Below are 22,234 nucleotides of genomic sequence, written 5' to 3'. Positions count from 1 at the left end.
CACATCTTTCCTGAAATGTGGCGCCCAGAACTGGACACAATACTCCAGCTGAGGCCTAATCGGCACGGAGTAGAGTGGACGAATTACTTTTTGTGTCTTGCTTACAACACTCCTGCTAATACATCCCAGAAGGATGTTTGTTTTTGCGACAGTGTTTCGCTGTTGACTCATATTTAGCTTGTGGTCCACTATGACCCCCAGATCCCTTTCCACAGTACTCCTTCCTAGGCAGTCATTTCCCATTTTGTATGTGTGCAACTTCCTTCCTTCCTAAGTGGAGTACTTTGCATTTGTCCTTATTGAATTTCATCCTATTTAATTCAGACCATTTCTCCAGTTTGTCCAGATCATTTTGATTTATAATCCTATCCTCCAAAGCACTTGCAACCCCTCCCAGCTTGGTATCGTCCACAAACTTTATGAGTGTACTCTCTATGCCATTATCTAAATCATTGATGAAGATCCTGAACAGAACTGGACCCAGAACTGATCCCCACTCGTTAAAATTACACTAGGGCAACATGGGGCTAGAGTGCCATAAGTCCATTTGGAAACTAAAGCTGCTGAAAAACAAATAGAGTATCTTGCCAGTAGCTCCTAACACTAATACTCTGAGCTGCACTTGCGCTGCCCATTAGCTTGTGGGTGGAGGTTCAGCACCTATTCTGACTTATGAAGCCCGACATGGCTTGGGGCTTGCCTGCTTGTGATGCCTCCCCCTTGCGAGATACTGACATAAGATCAATGGAAGTGCTCAAAGTGCAGCCTCTTTGGTTTACCAGAGAGGATGCTGATAGTAGGACAGGAGGCCTCAACTTAGAAATTCATTCCCTCTGCTCTGAAACCCCCCCAGATAAGCTCACCATTAGTGCATGGTGAAAAGCATTTGGAGGATGCTGAGATTTTTAAAGCACATGTTGTGTTTGGGGTTCTGCAGGACCCAAATTAGGAGACATTCACCTCATGCTGATGTCTGGTTTTGTGCACAGCAAGGCAGCTGGTTTGGCTAATGGTGCTTTTGTCTCAGTTTACCACTGTCATGCAGCAATTGCAGCCCAATCCTGTCTTACACCACTACCTGCAATGTCTGCCAACGAGCCTGTGCTCAAGGATCAGATTCCTCAGTCACCAAAGGAACCATGAAAAATAAAACCTGTGAAAGATCAACCTCGACTTCGAGAGATCACCGAAAACGAGTGTAGTTTTAATTTGTCAAGGCTCCTACAGACCAGCATAAAGCATCTTTATGTTTATATGTTGAAACCAAACTAAAATAATAATTAATTTCCACAGCCCAGCATGCTGAAAATCAAGGCCTTATACTTTTGGACATAGAGAGGGTATTATTAAACCTTTGCATTGCCTTACATAGTAATACAAACACATCTGTGTTATTTATTGAGCAGAAGCTAGCCAGTCAACTCCTCTGGAGCATGAAGAGCTATACAGAAGAGCTCGTAATACTCCTTGTGGAAAGTGATCTGGTTTTATTCATGGCATCTAGCGGCTTTACAAAGTTAAGTAGTTTTGTTCCCATATCCTAACAGAAGCTTTCTCTGAGCCAGCCTGAGGAAAGCCTCAGCTTTGCTTGAGATGAATCTCAGTGTGTCAGAGTTAAAAGAAAAAGTTGGGACCTAATTTTTGGCTTGTTGCTACTTTGGCTGCAAATGTGGTTTCCAAGGAGTAATGGGCCCAAAGGACACAGCAAGCTAGACTGCTGTTGGTTATTACTCACTGATCCAGCAAGAAGGGCAAGTGCTTTCTAAACTCTGGCCAGGCAAGTGCTCCAAGAGTCAACCACTTGGCATAAACTGGCACTTTTCCACTGAAGCAAATGGAGCCGCACCTGCTCTTCTCAGCAGTGAATTTGGCCAGCCATCTGCACATGACTAGCATGCCAGATGGAGACTTATTTCTTATATCCCCTCACCTCAGACATTTCTGGCTTCTGAGCTTTATTTACAGCCACTATAACAGAGAGAGGACTACTCTACAAAACGTGAAGGGTTTGTTTTTTTTATATAAATTCAATCATGCAGAAAACTGCAGTGAAAACTGCACTGACCTATGGGAACCTCAGGGGTTTTATTCAAATAAAAGGTCATATTAGGAATGTTTAATTAAAGGCTACCCCAGATAGTCAGCCTACAGCAATTATTCATACAGGGCTTAATGTTAGAGATGCAGACCACCTGCAACTCACAATATTTTCACCTCAAGAGGTAAATCAGGCCTGCAGTGTATCACAACTCCTGACTGCTTAATCTGGTCATGTGAGGCTACTGCTGGATGAAATGCCAAACCAGAAAGGATAAGTAAATGAGAGGTGACAGTCTTTTTTCATACTTGCTTGATATCCGAGTGCTCTGGGATTTCTAATAATTCAATCTCCTGTTCTTGTGCTTGTAAAATAAAGGACTCTTTAATGTCTTCAGTAGCACAACAGCTGAGTGGTACAGGAATCACCTGGAGATGATGGACACAAGAAAAAGACACAAACCATACTATTCACTTAGATAAGGCAATAAATCCGTCACGGGGGGTTGCACATCTCTCAGTACTGCTTGTCATCATGTGAGACACATGATCACTTGTTTCTATAGACTTAAACATATGAGGCAGGTCTGTCTTGTAGGAGCGGGAAGAATAACTGAAAACTAAAAGTTCTTGAAACGTTTTCACGAGTGTCCTCCAATACTCTCTGTGGTAGATTAAGGCCACTCTGAAACTGTCACAGATCCACCAGGTAGAAAACCACCCAATGCACCCTTCCATAATCCATGCAGCAGAAACTGGTCACTGAGCATCAATGTTTTCAGACACTGACCAAAGCTTTGTATGTTACAGCACACATTTGTAAGCTTTCCTGCCTAGCTCAGTACCTTGAACAGTAACCCACTGCACATGCCAACGAGAGCTGTTAAAACCAAAGCAGGACGAAAGCCTTCTGGTCTTTATCAGTTGAAGATAATAAATGTTCCAGTCTATTGACACTGGCCTTCAGTAAACTCAGCTCTCAGCACTTCCTGTAACAGGAAAAATTAAACATACTCAAATGGCCATTTAAGTGGTCACAGGGGTTTTACCTTTGTCCTGCTTCCCAGCGGCTGGTCGCACGATTATTTACAATTTGGGATGCCAAGATGGAAAAACAAAGAAGGGAGTTGGCCTGCACTTAGGTTGAAATGTGAGCTGTTCCCTTTCAAAGCAGCTTTGGTTGTGTTCTTCCACGGGTGTGTTATAACCCTACCTGCAACTGTAGGTGCTGACTCCTGTAATTTCTTTCAAACAACACATATCTTTTTCCTTTGCTTCTGAAAAACTTCTTCAGTGAAGATTTGTACTTGTCTATTTCTTCCATTGCCTCTGAAGAAAGTTCAACCACTGACTGGTAATGCCCAACAGGTAAAATCAGGACATGATCATCTGATAAGCCACCCTTGGCAAGGGCAAGATAGCACTAGAACAGAACAACAGGTCAGAAAATACATAAGAAGCTATTCACAGCAAACTAACTCAGACCTTGCCATGATAACTCCCCCATGGCTAACCCGGCTCACAGTTGCAAGATTCAAAAGATAAAAATCAACAAAATACCCCAGGCTCTACTTCAAGAAGATTTTGTAGCAGGCTGTCAATTATCAGCTGACTTAGAAAAGGGTAAGGAACTGCAAAAAATTAATTTGGAGGCAGGGCAATGTGCCACCAGCAAGGAGACAGTTGAGCTGGGCTTCAGTCAGGGTGGCAATAAATGGGATTTCTGCATATGACGCAGCTTGAAAGAAAATCCACATGGGAATTTATGGTTGGGTTTAAAATAAAAAAATAATTAATTTGATCCTATAATAGTTCATAATCAGCTCAAATTTTGGGTTATACTCCACAGCAGCAGCAGTTTTAGGCAAAGTGGAACAGCCAGCTATCAACAGTGTTTAACCCACAGGAGGTCACTGAATCAGGGCTCAGGTGTTCTTACACAAGACATAATGGTCTCCAACTAGATAGAAAGTTATCCAGAGAAAAAGATCACCAAAGACTTATAAACAAGAAGATTTAATCATTAAGAAATGCATTTGATTCTCATGATTTGAGCTGGAATTTTACTGAGAGCTGAAGTAGGTTCCCATCTCAGGACAGTCTTAGACCAGATCTGCACTAGAAAAGGTTTGTTAATGTAGCTTACGACAAACTGGGAATTTTTAAAAAATAAATAAAAAAATAATTTTTTTTGGACACCTATGTGTGACGCAGTTTCCCTCATACTTTGTTCTGCTACCCGGGGTACGGGTGGGCGGAAATGGATTCCAAGTTTGCTCTCAGGGCAGACTAAGAGACATAAGTGTGTGGGTGTGTAGACTAGCTGTCTGAGCAGACTGAACGGGTCATTAAAAAGATTGGCCAAGGCCAACCGGTATCAGTGGAAAATCTGAGAAGACAATGGAAAATCCAGTCACCAGGACACTGACATCTAGCAACCAATGCCCCAAAGGGAGGAGAATTAAGCTGAGCAGAGACCTCCAGCTTGAGAGCAAAGGACTGAGAGGTATAAGGTAGGGGAATAAACATGGGCTCTTTCACCTGGGAACTGCCTAAGGAAGGAAGTCAGAGACACCGAGCCTGAAAATAGGAGTTCCCTACAGCTTGGCTAGTGAATTGCTCTGGGTTGACTAGCATGGACTACGCTTTAATGTTTATGGCTCTATGCTAACCTAAGAAATTCCAGTGCTATATTCCAGCAGACTGAGACTAATACAGCCTACTGTTTTGAAAATGCTGCTTGACTGTCACTTCAAATACTGCGTGAAGTGCATTAGTCCCTGAAGAGTGTACAAGTCTCTAACCAAGAGTCTTGCTCAGCTGGACTTGGCAAGCAGAGCTCACAGTGTGAAGCCTGAGTGCTGAAGACCTAGAGGTTCAGTCTCAGGAGGCAGTGAGGCCATGTAGCCTACCCTGAAGGAAGAGTGAGATCCCTTTGGGACTCTGGCACATTGAAGGAATTCCTCCAAGAGACTATTCTAAAGCTGGGGCGTAGCACTGATTCTGTGGATTTGTGACACAGAATGGCAAACTCTCCTAATGCGGTCATGCCTTATACTAGCAAAAAACCCAACAATGTGATTTTGTCCATACAGCTACACTGATTTATCACACAGAATAAACGATACTGCTAGAAACACTTTTTTGCCAATATAACTGCATTCATACGAGGGCTTTTGAATGTATAGAAATATCATTAAAGAAAAATCACCCTAACTGACATTACTATACTGGCAAATCTTTCTAGTGCAGAACTGGCCTTACCATTGTTCCCTGACCATAAAGAAAGATAAGAAAAGTTATCTAACTGCAGAGTAGAATAAACTGTCCTGCTGGGAGATCTTTTACCTACTTAGGGACATGATTTAAGTTTGATTCACATAATTCCTGGGTTAGTGGTTGTGGTTGCTGGGGAGTATTTGCTTCAGGTTGGGGGGCTGTCTGTAAGCAAGGACTGGCCTGTCTCCCAAGATCTGTGAGAGTGATGGGTCGTCCTTCAGTAGGTTGTAGGTCCTTGATGATGCATTGGAGAGGTTTTAGTTGGGGGCTGAAGGTGATGGCTAGGCTTCAGTAGAGACTGGGAGTAGATGGGTCACTACACAAAGTAAAACTATTTCCCCATGTTTATTCCTCTCCCTTCCCCTCCCCCTGCTGTTCCTCAGACGTTCTTGTCAACTGCTGGAAATGGCCCACCTTGATTATCACTACAAAAGGTTCCCCCCCACCCCCCGCTCTCCTGCTGGTAATAGCTCACCTTACCTGATCACTCTCGTTACAGTGTGTATGGTAACACCCATTGTTTCATGTTCTGTGTGTATATAAATCTCCCCACTGTATTTTCCACTGAATGCATCCGATGAAGTGAGCTGTAGCTCATGAAAGCTTATGCTCAAATAAATTTGTTAGCCTCTAAGGTGCCACAAGTCCTCCTTTTCTTTTTGCGGATACAGACTAACACGGCTGCTACTCTGAAACTTTTCTGTATAGTTTAGGATATTTTTGATTGCAGTTTAAAGTCAAGTGTTAAAAAGAAAGTGGCTTTAAATTATAAGCATCAATACAACATTGCACTTTTCTATGAGAAGAATGTGCTAAGAAGTACTCACGTGTGTGCCAATACTAACAACCAAATGTTTCTCAACTTCAGGGCTGGAAAGACAGAACCAGCAAGGGCCAGTTGGCTGATCTTTATTGGGAGAAAAAAAACAACAAAAAACAAACAAACAAAAAAACCCTGTTACCATAAACATTCTTTTCACAGAGAAAACAGAATCACAGCTAAGCACTCAAAGGTCAGCATATGCATGTTAATGTAAATGTACTTATTTTTGGTGTAAGAACTGGTTGGAAGGCCAGGGCTATGTTTTCCAGTGCCCCATCTCTTTAAGAATGTCAGAACAGCCATACTGGGTCTACCAATAGTCCATCTAGCGCACTATCCTGCCTTCTAACAGTGGCCACAACCAGATGCTTCAAATGGAATGAACAAAACGGGGCAATTTCAAATTATCTATCTTTGTCCAGTCCCAGCTTCTGGCGGGTTAAGGTTTAAGGTCACTCAGAACATAGGTTGTGTCCCCGGCCATTTTGGCTAAAAGCCATTGATGGACTTATCCTCTAGAAACATACCCAATTCTTTTTTTTAACTCAGTTATACTTTTGGCCTTGGCAAGGAGTTCCAGGGGCTGACTGCACATTGTGTGACTATGTAATTGCTTTTGTTTTAAACCTGCTGCCTATTAATTTCATAGGTGACCCCTAGTTCGTGTGTGATGTGAGTGGATAAATGACATTTCCCTGTTCACTTTCTCTGCGCCAGTCAGGATTTTATAGCCCTCTAGCATATGCCCCCCTAGTCGTCGCTCTTCTAAGCTGAACAGTCTCCATCTTTTTAACCGCTTCTTGTGTGGAGCCTGTCCCAGGCCCCTCATCGTTTGCGTTGCCCTTCTCCGCACCTTCTCCAATTCTCATGTATCTTTTTTGAGATGGGATGACCAGAACTGCAACCAGTATTCAAGCTGTGGGTGAATCATGGATTTATACAGCAGCACTATGATAGATAATAAAACAAAAAATAGCTCTTTCCTATTGGTTCCTAACATTCTGTTAGGACTGAAAGTGAATGGCATAACCATGTCTGATTACTTGAAGGACCCATCGTTTTCTGGTGCTTGCCATCCAAGCCTCCACGAAATAAGATAGATGGAAACCAAAGTGTGGAGTAAAAGGGTATATATTGATCACTGTAGACAAGCAGATCCTTGAACATCGCATCAAAGCTTATATTTCTGTGTCTGACCCAATTGAGCAGCTACAGAATAGCATAGTGGAGCGGATTTCTTCTGAACTCTAGAGCTCTATATAAAATTGTTCAGGTGGTCTCTGATGTTGATACTATGAAAAACAAGAGGAATACTGAACATTCCTATATCTGGACAATGACTGTTGAGGATGGAGTTATTTCTTTTTGAAATAAGGGGAATATAAACCCAATGATCTGAGATTAATCAGTCTTATTACTGAGCAGATTCTGAACCTCAAATGGCAATTATTCAATAGTTGCTTGCTCTTCTTTTTGTAAACCTGAGGCAGATAACCATGAATGTTGCATCACAATATCTGTATTTTCAAATCAATTCAATTTTATTAAATCACATATGACATTGCCTTTTGTGAATGCAAAGAAAAACATACACAATCTAAAAGAAGAGCAGCATCCATATAATACATTAAAATATCCATCAGAACCTAATAAAACCTCTTCTTATTTGGCACAATACTAAAAGGCCAAAAATTGCCACCAATTTAATTACAACAGGGGATTGAGACAATACCAAAACCATTATCTTTTGAGATGGTGATATTCTTTTTTATAGAAAAAAGAGGTAAAATCCAGTGTGCTCTCAGAAGCTAGACAGTTCTACAATTGGGCAAAAACAAAGATGTGAAGGAACTTTTCCACATCTACCTTGAAAGACAGCAGTTTCCATGGTTTGGAATCTTAAGTGAGTATATGCCCTACATAAATGAGAATCTGATAACTCATTCAAATGCAGTTCAAAAACATGAGCTGTCTTCAAAGTAGAAAACCAAAAAGTAAATTTAGAATCACAGCCAGAGCTTGTTGTTGGGTAACATCTCAGTTTCCGTCTGAGTAATTGATTATGTTGAGTAAAAAATATCAACAATACGTAACAGAAAAACCCAGTGTTGCAATAATAAATTGAAGAGTTTTATACCATGGAAATAAGGAATACACAGGTTATTCTTCCATTTTCCTGAAGGCAAAGATGTGGCAATCTATCATTGGGAAGAGCGCAGATCTTAGACCCATATTTAAGAAAAGCAAGACAAGCTCTACTTCTTACTGAAAAAAACCCCTCACCTTGGCATGTAAAAACAAGGCCAAGGGAAAACTTGAGAGAATTAAAAGTCTCCTCAAAAAATTATTTTGAACAATCTCTAAGGCTGAAATTTGGCCCCTAAACCAAACTTCGGCTAAAAATTATTAATGCTGGAGCAACTCTGTTCCCACCTCTGTTCTCACCTTAGCCATATTGCCCTGGTGTAGAGCAACCAAGACATGCAAAAGTCTTAGACCAAATACCCATCCTTAACTTTGCCCAACGACTGTCTCAGCTAATTGAATCAAATGCCATCTTTAGATCTATGAAAGGAGCATATGATCTAGTACCCTTAACCACAGTGTATTTATAAATTATATAGAATAAAACAATTATCAATTGTGGATCTACCAGCCCTAAAGCTGGACTGATCTTCATGTAATAAAATAACCTCCAAAGCCCATTTTCAAGTTTAGATAGCAAAAATCTGGAATAATTTTTCCCTGCCACATCTAACATATTAATAGGTCTTTATGAAGCAGGATTCTTTGTCCCCCTTTTAAAAAAATAGGACCTATGATGCTAGACTTCCAGCCAGACAGAATGCATGCAGTATAATTAATAACAGTAAAATATTTTAGCCAAGACTGGGGACCACCAATTAAGTTTTTCCTGAAAAACTTCCCCTGGAGTTTTTTCTGTTGTTGAGCTAAAATAAATGACAGTATTTCACTGTCCATTACTGAAGACCAGAGTGGTAAATCAAAATGCATACCCTATCATTGTATCAACTATGGTTACAGTACCTGTAGCCACCGAACAAGCACCAGAATCAGAAGCATTTAATCCATCTTAAAGAGAAGCTTTAGCAATAAGCTTTCTTCGTATAGCCATTGGAATTGAAATGCTGGGTAGGTAAGTGGTGTAGGGGAAGACGAGGCTGTATATGGCCTCCACCTCAGCAAAAAGGAACCAGTTCCTTCACTATTGCAGAGTCCCATGACGGGAATGCCGAAGCAGAGGGGAAGAGGGCAGGTTATGTAGCACCATAGGGACACACATTGCGAAGAACCATCGTTACTACACAAGGGAGTAACTTCCTTTTCTTCTTCAAGTATAGGAACTCCTCACTTAACATCGTCCCGGTTAACGTTGTTTCGTTATGTTACTGATCACTTAGAGAACGTGCTCGTTTAAAGTTGCACAATGCTCCCTTATAACGTTGTTTGGCAGTCACCTGCTTTGCCCACTACTTGCAGAAAGAGCAGCCTGTTGGAGCTCCCTGGTGGGGGCTTGGAACCAGGGTGGGCCAGCAGCCCCCAGGAGCTCCTCTAAGTTCCCTGTGTGGCAGCCGCCCAGCGGGCTATCAATTGCCAGGCAGTTCAGGTGTCCTTCCCCCCACTGCCATGTACTGCTCTTGCCCACTGCCTTGGAACTGCTCCTAGTAGCCTCCTGCTTGCTGTGCAGGGGAGGGGGAGGAAGAGGGGTGCTGATGTCAGGGTATCCCCCTCCCCCAGATCTACAGAGCAGGGCTCGACAGGACAGGGCTCAGGACAGAGGGAGCTTGCTAGCAGCAGCTGCTGTCTCAACTTGCTTATCTACAGTACTTAAAAAGGCAGTGTACTTAGAGTGGGGTCAGCATACGTAAAGGGGAAATGCTTCTCTATCTCTATCTCCCTCTCTGTCTCTCATACACACTGTGTGCATGTGTCTGTCTTGCACACCCCCCCAGCACTTTGGAAAGTGGAGGGAGTGGTGCACTCCAGTGGGATAGCGTGGGTTCATCATCACGTTCAGTTTCCACAGAGAATGTTTGCAGCCATTGCCATGTTGGGTCTCCTCCCTCCATTTGTGCTGCCTTGTAGAGTGTGAGGCTACATTAACAACGTGCTATCCCTGGAGGGGTCAGCCGAGTGCTAGTTCATCATTTAGCAGAAAGGCATTCCCTGGGAAATATCCCACCCTGTGACTCCACCACCTCCACCCAGCTTCACAATCATCATGGTTGTGTACAGTATTAAATAGTTTAAAACTTATACGGGTGTAGGTGTGTATGTGTGGTGTCTTATCTGGCGGAAAAAAATCCCCTAACCCCCCCTTTACATTAATTCTTATGGGGAAATTGGATTCGCTTAACATCGTTTCGCTTGAAGTAGCATTTTTCAGGACCATAACGACAACGTTAAGCAAGGAGTTACTGTAGTGTCCCTATGGGTGCTCCACTGTAGAGGACTCCACAGCATTATGCCCCATGGAGAGCTGGGGCTTCAGAGTGGAGCCTATTACTGATAGCACAGTGGAGCTGAAGACAGCATCAGAATCTGAGTCTTGGGTAAATTACATAGTGTTCTGTGAAAGTATGGGCAGAGGCCCATGCTGCTGCCCTGGAGATTTCAGAGATAGGGACTGTGACGGGATCCCCAAGGTACAACCTGGAACTGTAGGACCGCTGTGCCCCCTTAGCTCTCCAGCCTGGGCTGTCTCTCACAATGGGTTTGCTAATGACAAGCAGCAAACCCCTCCAGGCGCTGTGATCACTCAACACAACAGCATATGGAACCCCACACCCAGCTAATTGCAAGAATGCTCCCTGAGCCACTCATGAATCGCCCAGAGAAAGGCACCAGCAAATCTCCCAAGGCCCCAGCCTTTGCACCCCAGGAATATACCATCTTGCACCACTCCAGACCCCTTTCTTGAGCAATGCAAGTTTTTTAATTAGTTCACCACTTCATCAAAGGAAAGTGGACATGTACCAGCCTTTGTAAGATGAGCAGATTTCCTAAATACTTTAGACAAACTCACTGGTAAGGATAAAACATTAAAATAAGTTTAACTACTGAAAGATAGATTTTAAGTGATTATAAGTGGTAGGCACAAAAAGTACCAAAGAAAATAAAAGGTAAGTACGCAGTCTAAATCCTAAACCTTATTAGACTAAGCAATATTTGGATTAAGCAGCTTTTCTTACCCCACTGAATGTTGCAGGTAGGACCATACTGACACCTTATGCGCCCTTAAGCATAGCATCTTCACACACACAACACCCACACACGCACACATACCCCATCCACAGCTGGCTTTCGTGTTTTCCATTAAAAAATGAAACTTTTAACCCACTTTTAACTTTTAGGCACTCCTAGAATGCGAGCGCCCTTAGGTATGTGCCTACTGTGCCTAACTGGAAATCCGGCCCTGGTAGTAGGTAGGTTACAGTCCTTTATACACAGGCTTTCCCTTTAAGCCTGGGATCAGTCTCCTCAGTTTAGGTCTTAGTCTTCCCAGAATTCTTGTTGCTTCCAGCGTAGGTGGAGGAGGAGAAAGGTAAAAGCATGATGCCACTATCCCTTATTTTATTCCCTCAGTTCATGTGCCTGGAAAATTCTAGCCCAGACATGCACTGGTGGGCCTTGCTGAGTTACAGAGTTGAGTAATCCTCCTATTGTGTGATGCTTGTGCAACTCTCCTACAGAACTGTATATCCCTTGTTTACAACTCCGCTACTGATTAATGGTCATTTAACGCCTGCCTGGGTGTTGGTCACCTCCTTTGTTGTCACTGGAGAACTAGCAATGGATGACTCCCAAACTTACAACATATTTCGATAACAGCCATACAGCAAAGCCTCATAACTTTATACACACTAATGAGAACACGTTTTGACAGAACAATGGTTTTCAGCAGGTCATAACTTTTCCTATGAGATCTTACATAGCATGCTTTGAATGAAATATCACAACCATACACGAATGATGAATATGGGGGTTACAATGTGCTACTTTGAGGTACAGTATGTCACAGGGACATCTTTAACAAACACAACCGAGGTGGAAACATATCTTGTAGAATGCATGCTACAGCAAGACACCTCCTTCATCTCGCCAGATTTAGCACTTCCTCCTCTGGTGGTGATGGGCCTGAGGTAAATCAGCCCTACTCTGGGCAGTGTTTGTCTTCCCTCTCTGTGCTCCTTTCATCATATTTTCAGGGTAGCTCTCGGTGTTGGCCTAAGAGGTGATCCTCCACTGAACAAAAAGGAAAGTCTCACAAACACAAAAATAAAGGGGGATACTTTTCCCTGCCTCCTCGCTGGGTTGTTCTGTTATTTTTCCAGGGGTGTCAGTCCTTTCCCTAGCAGGCACTCAGGTTTGGCTGTTTCCCCTCTGGGAAGAAGCACAGCCTCTCAACCTGGATAAGCTTATTTCCCTGCTGCCACTAACCTGGCAGCAGCTTGTCTCTCTCTCCCCCCTTTCTCTCACCAGAGGAGGGGTTTTAAAAGATCTCAGCCAACCCTTAAAAAGATTCCAGTGTCTCCAATTGACCTGAGGTAACCTCTTCTCTACTTGTAGGAAAAAGGGCCTTTAACATTCTAGGACTAACATATCGGCCTTCCAGCACCCTCTTGAAGCCGTCCAGCCTGACTTTGTCACATATTCTCCCCCCTCTCAACACCATGGGCTTGGGCTACTTGGGTCAAAAAACAGTGCATCGTTGACAGGCCTCAGCATTGCCATGCTTGGTCCCTGACCGGTGTTGCACTCTGAAGTGGAAGGGTTGTAACAAGAACTCTCTCATTATCATCCTGGCATTTCTTTCTTTGTTCCAGTGCATCCATTTCAGGGGAAGCATGGTCAGTGATGAGGGTAAACCTCCGTCCAAGTAGGCAGTATCGGAGGATTTCCATGGCCCACTTTACCATAAGGCATTCCTTCTCTACCACAGAATACTTTTGTTCTCTGCGTAGGAGCTTCCTATTAAGGAACAGGACTGGGTATTCTTCCTTTCCTACGATTTGAGAAAGTACGGCTCCTAACCCAAACTTGGAGACATCGGTTTGTAGTATAAACTCTTTCTCAAAGTCTGGGGCTACTAGTACTGGATTACTGCAGAGGCCGGTCCTCAGATCGGCAAAAGCTTCTTCAGTTGCGCTGGTCCATTTCACTATGTCTGGGCCCTAAGCCTTTATCAGATCCGTCAAAGGGTACGCTCTCGTAGAAAAGTGGGGAATGATTCGCCTGTAGTACCCAACTAGCCCCAGGAATGCTCTGACCTGTTTCTTCCGGATCAGTCAGGGCCAACTTTGTATCACCTCTAACTTGTTCAGTTGGGGGCGGGCTTTACAATGCCCGTCCCCATGATTTACCCAAGGTATTCGGTTTCTGATAGCCCTATTTCACATTTGGAGGGATTCACAGTGAAACCTGCCTTCCTCATTTTCCAATACTGCTTCCACCTTTTCTAGGTGAGTCTCCCAGTCTGGGCTACGTATGATGACATCAGCAAGGTAAGCGGTTGCATACTTGTCATGTCGATGTAACAGCTTATCTATGAGCTGCTGGAAGGTCGCAGGAGCCCCACGTAACCCAAAAGGGAGGACAGTGTACTGGTAAATCCTTCTGGTGTAGAAAAAGCAGTCTTCTCTTTGGCTTCCTTGGCCAGAGGAATGTGCCAATTACCTTTGGTCAGGTGAAGGACAAAAATCGAGTTTTTCCCAATCACTCAATTAGCTTGTCTATCCGAGGTATAGGGTAAGCACTGAACTAGGACACCTCATTTTATTTTCAGAAGTCATTGCAGAATCTCATGCTGCCATCTGGCTTAGGTACCAGGACGATTGGACGGGACCATTAACTATGAGACTCCTCAATGACTCCTAGCTCTAGCATTCTCCTAACTTCGGTCCTGATCTCCTCTATTTTTGCCTCTAGGATTTTGTATGTCTTAACATTCACTCCAGGATCTGTGATGATGGACTTCTGTAGTCCTGCTTGGCTTCTCCGAGAACACGTGGTGGTTTTGTTCAATCATATTGGTAACTTCTGCTTGTTGTTCAGGGGTCAATTCGGGGGATATTCCAGCCTGTCCCTGATGTTTATTTTCTTGGCGTGGTGTCTCTAGGGTGACCAGATGAGCTTCCCTGTCTTGCCAGGGCTTCAATAGGTTGACATGGTAGATCTCTTCAGGCGATCAGGCTGTCAAACCTTATAGTTGACCTCCCCAACGGATTCTATCACTTCATATGGTTCCTGCCATCTAGCCAGGAGTTTGCTCTTAGTTGTGAGGACCTGCACCACTACCCAATCTCCCACCTGGAATTTCCGGACCATTGCTTAGCGCTTGTAATAGGTCTTTTGGGCCCATATGTTCCCGCACTATGGGGGTGACTTGGACTATTCTGTCCCTCATCTGCATCACATGCTCAATGATGTTTCTTCCCTGGTTAGGCTGTTCTTTCTACCCCTCCTGGGCAATGTCCAGTATGCCACGGGAGTGGCAATCAACTAAGAGCTCAAAAGGGGAAAAGCCGGTTGAAGACTGGGGAACCTCCCTTATAGTAAACATCAGGTAAGGTAGTAAGATAACCCAATTTTTCCCATTCTGGCTCACCACTTTCCATATCGTGTTCTTCAATGTCCTATTAAGACGTTAGACAAGGCCATCAGTCTGTGACTGGTAGACTGACATTTTTAGGTCCGTATGTGGAGCGTCACACACAAGTCCCTCATCAACTTTGACAAAAAGGGGATTCCTTGATCAGTCAAAATCTCTTTGGGTATCCCCACCCTAGAGAAAATTTGAATGAATTCCTTAGCTATCGTCTCGGACATGGTGTTTTGTAGGGGTACAGCTTCTAGGTATCAGGTGGCATAGTCCAGAACAACGAGCACACACTGATGGCCACGGGATACCTTCTCCAGTGGGCCTATCAGGTCCATGGCTATCCTCAAATGGGACTTCAATAACTGGCAGAGGTACTAAGTGTGGTCAGGGCCTTAAGTGTGTCAGGGCCATGTAACTGGCATTCTGGACAGAAGGCGCAATCTCATCAGACCTCCATATAAATTCCTGGCCAAAAAAACCTCCCATAGGATTCGACTGAGGGTCTTATCTACCCCTAGATGTCCTCCAAACAAAATGACTATGAGCTAGGTCCAGCACTGCCCTCTGGTGGCTTCAAGGTACCAAGAGCTGCTCCACTTCTTCCTCTTGCATTCGGACTACTCTATATAATAGGTCCCTTTTTATCACGAAGTATGGCCTTTGGTTTCCCCCTCCACTGGGACCTCATTCACCTCAACTATCTCTTTTCTAACATCATCATATAGTAGATCATTGGCCTGATCCTGCCCAAAAACTTCTCAAAGGAGGTTCCAATATGCCCAAATTCAAGGGGACCTATTTCTGTTTCCCTCCCAGAATTGGTCTCCATGGAATTGGATCCAGCTTCCGGCTCGTCAACTATCTGAGTGGCCCCCCTGCCAGCTGTACAAGATTTCTTCCCTACGAGTGCAGCCTTTTGGTTCTGGGCCAAGATCCTGGTTCCCAACTTTTTGTCTGCCTTCCTCTCTCATCTAGTTTTCCAGGGCTTCCCAGTTGTAGAGAATAAACCCTCTTGACCCAGCACAACTCTTCCGCAGTAGTCCGAGAAAGTTCTTTGGCCATTCTTTGGTCTCTACCCGAGGGCGGGGAACTTGTCATAGGAGGAGGGGTTATTTTGGCGGACCCATCCTCATAGGTCTGGAGGTAGTCCTCTCATGAACCTGTCCAACACTATGACTTCCATAATATTCTCCACACTGTGGATCTCGGAGTGCAGCCATTTCCGCATTAGATGGATCAGGTCAAACAACTGGGACCTCAGTGCTTTGCCATCCCGGTACCTCCACGCCCTTATAGCAGTCGTCACCCCAGACCTCACCAGGATCTCAGCCTTCAACTGGGGGTAGTCTGTAGCCGCTTCCGCAGCCATGTCATAGTAGGCCTTCTGGGCCTCCTGACACAGGAAAGGGGCGAGGATGCTGGCCCACTGGTCTTGGGCCAGGCCTCATGTCGGGCCATTCTCTCGAAGGCAAGAAGATATGCCTCCACATCATCTTCCACTGTCATCTTCTGTAGGTAACTCCTTGCCCTTAGGGATCATGTCCTGTCATGGCCATTTGTCAGAACTTCTGCTGGTTCACGACCTCCTGCAGGTTGGCTCGATCTGGGGTGCCTGGCTCACCAGTAGTTGATTCATTTCCTGCTGTAGCCGTACTGATTCCTGTTGGGTGGCCATCTAGACCGGATAGCCTCTTGTTGTGCTGCCGTGGCCTGTACCAGTGCCCTCACTATGGCGTCCATTTTGTGGGGAGGGGTGATTTACCTTGCAGCAGGTTGGTTTGCCACAAAGTCAAATCCCACTTCTCACACCATGTGTGGCAAGGCATTTCCTTAGTCTTGCCAGACTTAGCACCTTCCCCTCTGGCGCGGACAGGCCTGGGGTAAATCAGCCCCACTCTGGGCAGTGTTTATCTCCCCTCTCTGTGCTCCTTTCATCATATTTTCAAGGTAGCTCTTGGGGCTTGCCTAAGGAGTGATCCTCCACCAAATAAAAAGGAAACAGTCTCACAAACGCAAAAATAAAGGGGGATACCTTTTCCTACCTCCTCGCTGTCCTGTTTGCACCGTGGTGTCAGTCCTTCCCCTAGCAGGCACTCAGGTTTGGCTGTTTCCCCTATGGGAAGGAGCACAGCCTCTCACCCTGGAAAAGCTTATTTCCCTGCTGCCACTAGCCTGGCAGCAGCTTGTCTCTTTCTTGTCCCTCTTTCTCTCACCAGAGGAAGGATTTTAAAAGGTCTCAGGCAGCCCTTAAATAGCTTCAGGTGTCCCCAACTGACCTGAGGTAACCCCTTCTCGGCTTGTAAGAAAAAGGGCCTGTAACATTCTAGGGCTAACATATCGATCTTCCAGCGCTCTCTTGCAGCCGTCTGGCCTGACTTTGTCACAGTGCAAATTCCTGACAGGAGCAGCAGGTTCTGAGCACAGTAACAGTGATAATGCAACTGGAGATCCATTTAAAGAATCTTTAGAAAGTCTCCCACGCTCTTCCTTTCATTTGCAGACAGATTCAAAGGCTCCACAATATCAACTCTCAAGTCCTTAGTCATAGAATCATAGCATATCAGGGTTAGAAGGGACTTCAGGAGGTCATCTAGTCGAACCCCCTGCTCAAAGCAGGACTGTCATAAATATAAAGGGAAGGGTAAACACCTTTAAAATCCCTCCTGGCCAGAGGAAAAACCCTTTCACCTGTAAAGGGTTAAGAAGCTAGGATAACCTCGCTGGCACCTGACCAAAATGACCAATGAGGAGACAAGATACTTTCAAAAGTTGGGGGGAGGGGAAAAAAAAAGCCTCTCTTTTTCTGTGTGATGCTTTTGCCGGGGACAGAACAGGAATGGAGTCTTAGAACTTAGTAAGTAATCTAGCTAGATATGCGTTAGATTCTGATTTCTTTAAATGGCTGAGAAAATAAGCTGTGCTGAATGGAATGGATATTCCTGTTTTTGTGTCTTTTTGTAACTTGAGGTTTTGCCTAGAGGGATTCTCTATGTTTTGAATCTGATTATCCTGTAAGATATTTACCATTCTGATTTTACAGAGGTGATTCTTTTACTTTTTCTTCTATTAAAATTCTTCTTTTAAGAAACTGAATGCTTTTTCATTGTTCTTAAGATCCAAGGGTTTGGGTCTGTGGTCACCTATGCAAATTGGTGAGGATTTTTATCAAACCTTCCCCAGGAAAGGGGGTGTAAGATAAGGGAGGATTTTGGGGGGAAAGACGTTTCCAAACGGACTCGTTCCCAGTAACCGGTGTTAGACGTTTGGTGGTAGCAGCGTAAGTCCAAGGGCAAAAGGTAAAATAGTTTGTACCTTGGGGAAGTTTTAACCTAAGCTGGTAAAAGCAAGCTTAGGAGGTTTTCATGCAGGTCCCTACATCTGTACCCTAGAGTTCAGAGTGGGGAAGGAACCTTGACAAGGACCAATCCCCAACTAAATCATCCCAGCCGGGGCTTTGTCAAGCCTGACCTTAAAAACCTCAAAGGAAGGAGATTCCACCACCTCCCTAGGTAAGCCATTCCAGTGATTCATCGCCCTCCAAGTGAAAAAGTTTTTCCTAATATCCAACCTAAACCTCCCCCACTGCAACTTGAGACCATTACTCCTTATTCTGTCATCTGCTACCACCGAGAACAGTCTAGATACATCCTCTTTCGAACCCCCTTTCAGGTAGTTGAAAGCAGCCATCAAATCCCCACTCATTCTTCTCTTCTGCAGACTAAACAATCCCAGTTCCCTCAGCCTCTCCTAAGTCATGTATTCCAGTCCCCTAAAAATTTTTATTACCGTCCACTGGACGCTTTCCAATTTTTCCACATCCTTCTTGTAGCGTGGGGCCCAAAACTGGACACAGTACTCCAGATGAGGCCTCACCAATGTTGAACAGAGGGGAACAATCACGTCCCTCGATCTGCTGGCAATGCCCCTACGTATACATCCCAAAATGCCATTAGCCTTCTTGGCAACAAGGGCACACTGTTGGCTCATATCCAGCTTCTCGTCCACTGGAAACACTAGGTCCTTCTCTGCAGGACTGCTGCCTAGCCATTTGGTCCCTAGTCTGTAGCGGTGCATTAAATTCTTCCATCCTAAGTGCAGGACTCTGCACTTGTCCTTGTTGAACCTCATCAGATTTCTTTTGGCCCAATCCTCCAATTTGTCTAGGTCCCTCTGTATCCTATCCCTACCCTCCAGCGTATCTACCACTCCTCCCAGTTTAGCGTCATCCGCAAACTCGCTGAGGGTGCAATCCTTAATGAAGATATTGAACAAAACCGGCCCCAGGACCGACCCTTGGGGCACTCCGCTTGATACCGGCTGCCAACTAGACATGGAGCCATTGATCACTATCCTTTGAGCCTGACAGTCTAGCCAGCTTTCTATCCACCTGAAAGTCCATTCATCCAGCCCATACTTCTTTAACTTGCTGGCAAGAATACTGTGGGAAACCGTGCCCAAAGCTTTGCTAAAGTCAAGGAACAACATGGCCACTGCTTTCCCCTCATCCACAGAGCCAGTTATCTCGTCATAGAAGGCAATTAGTTAGTCAGGCATGACTTGCCCTTGGTGAATCCATGCTGACTGTTCCTGATCACTTTCCTCTCCTCTAAGTGCTTCAGAATTGATTCCTTGAGGACCTGCTCCATGATTTTTCCAGGGACTGAGGTGAGGCTGACTGGTCTTTAGTTCCCCAGATTCTCACTCTTCCCTTTTTTAAAGATGGGCACTACATTAGCCTTTTTCCAGTCATCTCGGACCTCCCCCGATCACCATGAGTTTTCAAAGATAATGACCAATGGCTCTGCAATCACATCCGCCAACTCCTTGTGCTTGTGCTTGTCCAGCTTTTCTAAATAGTCCCGAACCACTTCTTTCTCCACAGAGGGCTGGTCACCTCCTTCCCATGCTGTGCTGCTCAGTGCAGTAGTCTGGGAGCTGACCTTGTTCGTGAAGACAGAGGCAAAAAAAGCATTGAGTACATTCGCTTTTTCCACATCCTCTGTCACTAGGTTGCCTCCCCCATTCCGTAAGGGGCCCACACTTGCCCTGATCTCCTTCCTGTTGCTAACATACCTGAAGAAACCCTTCTTGTTACTCTTAACATCTCTTGCTAGCTGCAAATCCAAGTGTGATTTGGCCTTCCTGATTTCACTCCTGCATGCCTGAGCAATATTTTTATACTCCTCCCTGGTCATTTGTCCAAATCTTCCACTTCTTGTAAGCTTCTTTGTGTTTAAGATCAGCAAGGAATTCACTGTTAAGCCAACCTGGTCGCCTGCCATATTTACTATTCTTTCTACACATCGGGATGGTTTGTCCCTGTAACCTCAATAAAGATTCTTTAAAATACAGCCAGCTCTCCTGGACTCCTTTCTCCCTCATGTTATTCTCACAGGGGATCTTGCCCATCAGTTCCCTGAGGGAGTCAAAGTCTGCTTTTCTGAAGTCCAGGGTCCGTATTCTGCTGCTCTCCTTTCTTCTTTGTGTCAGGATCCTGAACTCGACCATCTCATGGTCACTGCCTCCCAGGTTCCCATCCACTTTTGCTTCCCCTACTAATTCTTCTCGGTTTGTGAGCAGCAGGTCAAGAAGAGCTCTGCCCCCAGTTGGTTCTTCCAGTACTTGCACCAGGAAATTGTCCCCTACACTTTCCAAAACCTTCCTGGATTGTCTGTGCAGTGCTGTATTGCTCTCCCAGCAGATATCAGGGTGATTGAAGTCTCCCATGAGAACCGTTAGTTGCCGGAAGAAAGCTTCGTCCACCTCATCCCCCTGGTCTGGTGGTCTATAGCAGACTCCCATGACAACATCACCCTTGCTGCTCACACTTCTAAACTTAATTCAGAGACTCAGGTTTTTCTGCAGTTTCATACCGGAGCTCTGGAGCAGTCATACTGCTCTCTTACATACAAAACAATTCCCCCACCTTTTCTGCCCTGCCTATCCTTCCTGAACAGTTTATATCCATCCATGACAGTACTCCAGTCATGTGAGTTATCCCACTAAGTCTCTGTTATTCCAATCACATCATAATTCCTTGACTATGTCAGGACTTCCAGTTCTCCCTGCTTGTTTCCCAGGCTTCTTGCATTTGTGTATAGGCACTTGAGATAACCCGCTGATCATCCCTCTTTCTCAGTATGAGGCAGGAGCCCTCCCCTCTCACACGCTCCTTCTCGTGCTTCCTCCCGGTATCCCACTTCCCCACTTACCTCAGGGCTTTGGTCTCCTTCCCCCGGTGAACCTAGTTTAAAGCCCTCCTCACTAGGTTAGCCAGCCTGCTTGCGAAGATGCTCTTCCCTCTCTTTGTTAGGTGGAGCCCGTCTCTGCCTAGCACTCCTCCTTCTTAGAACACCATCCCATGGTCAAAGAATCCAAAGCCTTCTCTCCGACACCACCTGCGTAGCCATTCCTTGACTTCCACAATTCGATGGTCTCTACCGGGCCTTTTCCTTCCACAGGGAGGATGGACGAGACCACCACTTGTGCCTCATACTCCTTTAGTCCTGTCTAAGTAGAATGATAGGGCTCTCCTAACATCCAGCATATGTAGCATTGCCTCTCTATTGTTATTATGTGGTTTTGGAAAAAACCAGAGAGATGAATTAGCCGATTCATATGGAAGGACAAGGTCACCTTTGGAAGGAACTTGTGGTGTGTCCTCAAGGTGACTTTGTCCTCAAATTAAGACCGTGAATGGCGGAGGTGCCTTGAATGCTGCTATCTCTCCTATCCTTTGAGGTGAAGTAATGGCCACCAGGAATGCCATCTTAATGGATAGGTGTAATAGGGAGCAAGCAGCCATCAGCTCAAAGCATGATCTGGTCAGGGTTCTTAGAACTAGATTTAGGTCTCAGGCTGGAGTGGGTGATCTAATATGCAGGAATAGGATTCCCATGCCTTTAAACATGCCTTTAATGAATCTGCATGTTGTTGGATGGTCGAAAACTGAGTATCCATCCATCGGATGGTGGAAGGCTGTTATAGTCACTAGATGAACTAAGTGAGCTAAGAAAAAGCCTGGACCATTTGAGGTCTAGAGAATATAGTCCAGAATCAACAGGAGGAAGATGACTGGTCCACTTGCTTGGAATCACACAAAACTTGGAATTGTTTCCACTTTTGAAGGTGGGTATGATGAGTTTCTGATTTCCTACTGTGCAGTAACATTTCTTTAACCCACTCAAAGCATTCACTCTCTAGGTGTTGGAATCAAAAAGGAGTCAGGCGTGAAGCCAGAGGATCTGCATATTGGGGAGAAGGACCCTTCCGTTGTTCTAAGAGAGCAGATGAGGAAGGGGCAGAAGAGGAATCGGAGGACATACTGGAACCAAACTTGTCTCAGCCAGGAGGGGGCAATCAGAGTAACTTTCACCTTCTCTCTCTGTATTTTCAGCAAGACCCTGGATAACAGAGGAAATGGAGGAAAGGTGTACAGTAGATCCCCACTCCATGGGAAGACAAGGGTGCCC

At 44.9% G+C, this 22,234-nt stretch overlaps 1 protein-coding gene and 1 non-coding gene across 7 annotated transcripts in view; both read right to left on the bottom strand.

The window, feature by feature from the left end:
• The window catches only part of LOC125623883 (CWF19-like protein 1), a 62,663-nt gene that overhangs the window by 5,552 nt on the left and 34,877 nt on the right, over window positions 1–22,234 (bottom strand). For 5 of the 6 annotated variants that reach the window (XM_048823928.2, XM_048823929.2, XM_048823931.1 and 2 more), the window contains 3 exons: window positions 6,144–6,223; window positions 3,251–3,460; window positions 2,347–2,466 (listed from right to left, as the gene is read on the bottom strand). In XM_048823928.2, coding sequence (XP_048679885.1) covers window positions 2,347–2,466; window positions 3,251–3,460; window positions 6,144–6,223 — 410 coding nt within the window. The remainder of the gene's footprint in view (window positions 1–2,346; window positions 2,467–3,250; window positions 3,461–6,143; window positions 6,224–22,234) is intronic. The other variant, XM_048823930.2, reaches the window with a different exon arrangement.
• On the bottom strand, window positions 2,628–2,764 carry LOC125624177 (small nucleolar RNA SNORA12). Its single transcript, XR_007353234.1, has one exon. It is a non-coding gene; the product is annotated as a small nucleolar RNA SNORA12 (small nucleolar RNA).

This window comes from Caretta caretta, chromosome 17, assembly GCF_965140235.1.
Source record: "Caretta caretta isolate rCarCar2 chromosome 17, rCarCar1.hap1, whole genome shotgun sequence".
Classification (NCBI taxonomy): Eukaryota; Metazoa; Chordata; order Testudines; family Cheloniidae; genus Caretta; species Caretta caretta.
Note: the sequence above shows the minus strand (reverse complement) of the source record. Positions and strands in the feature narration are given on the sequence as shown.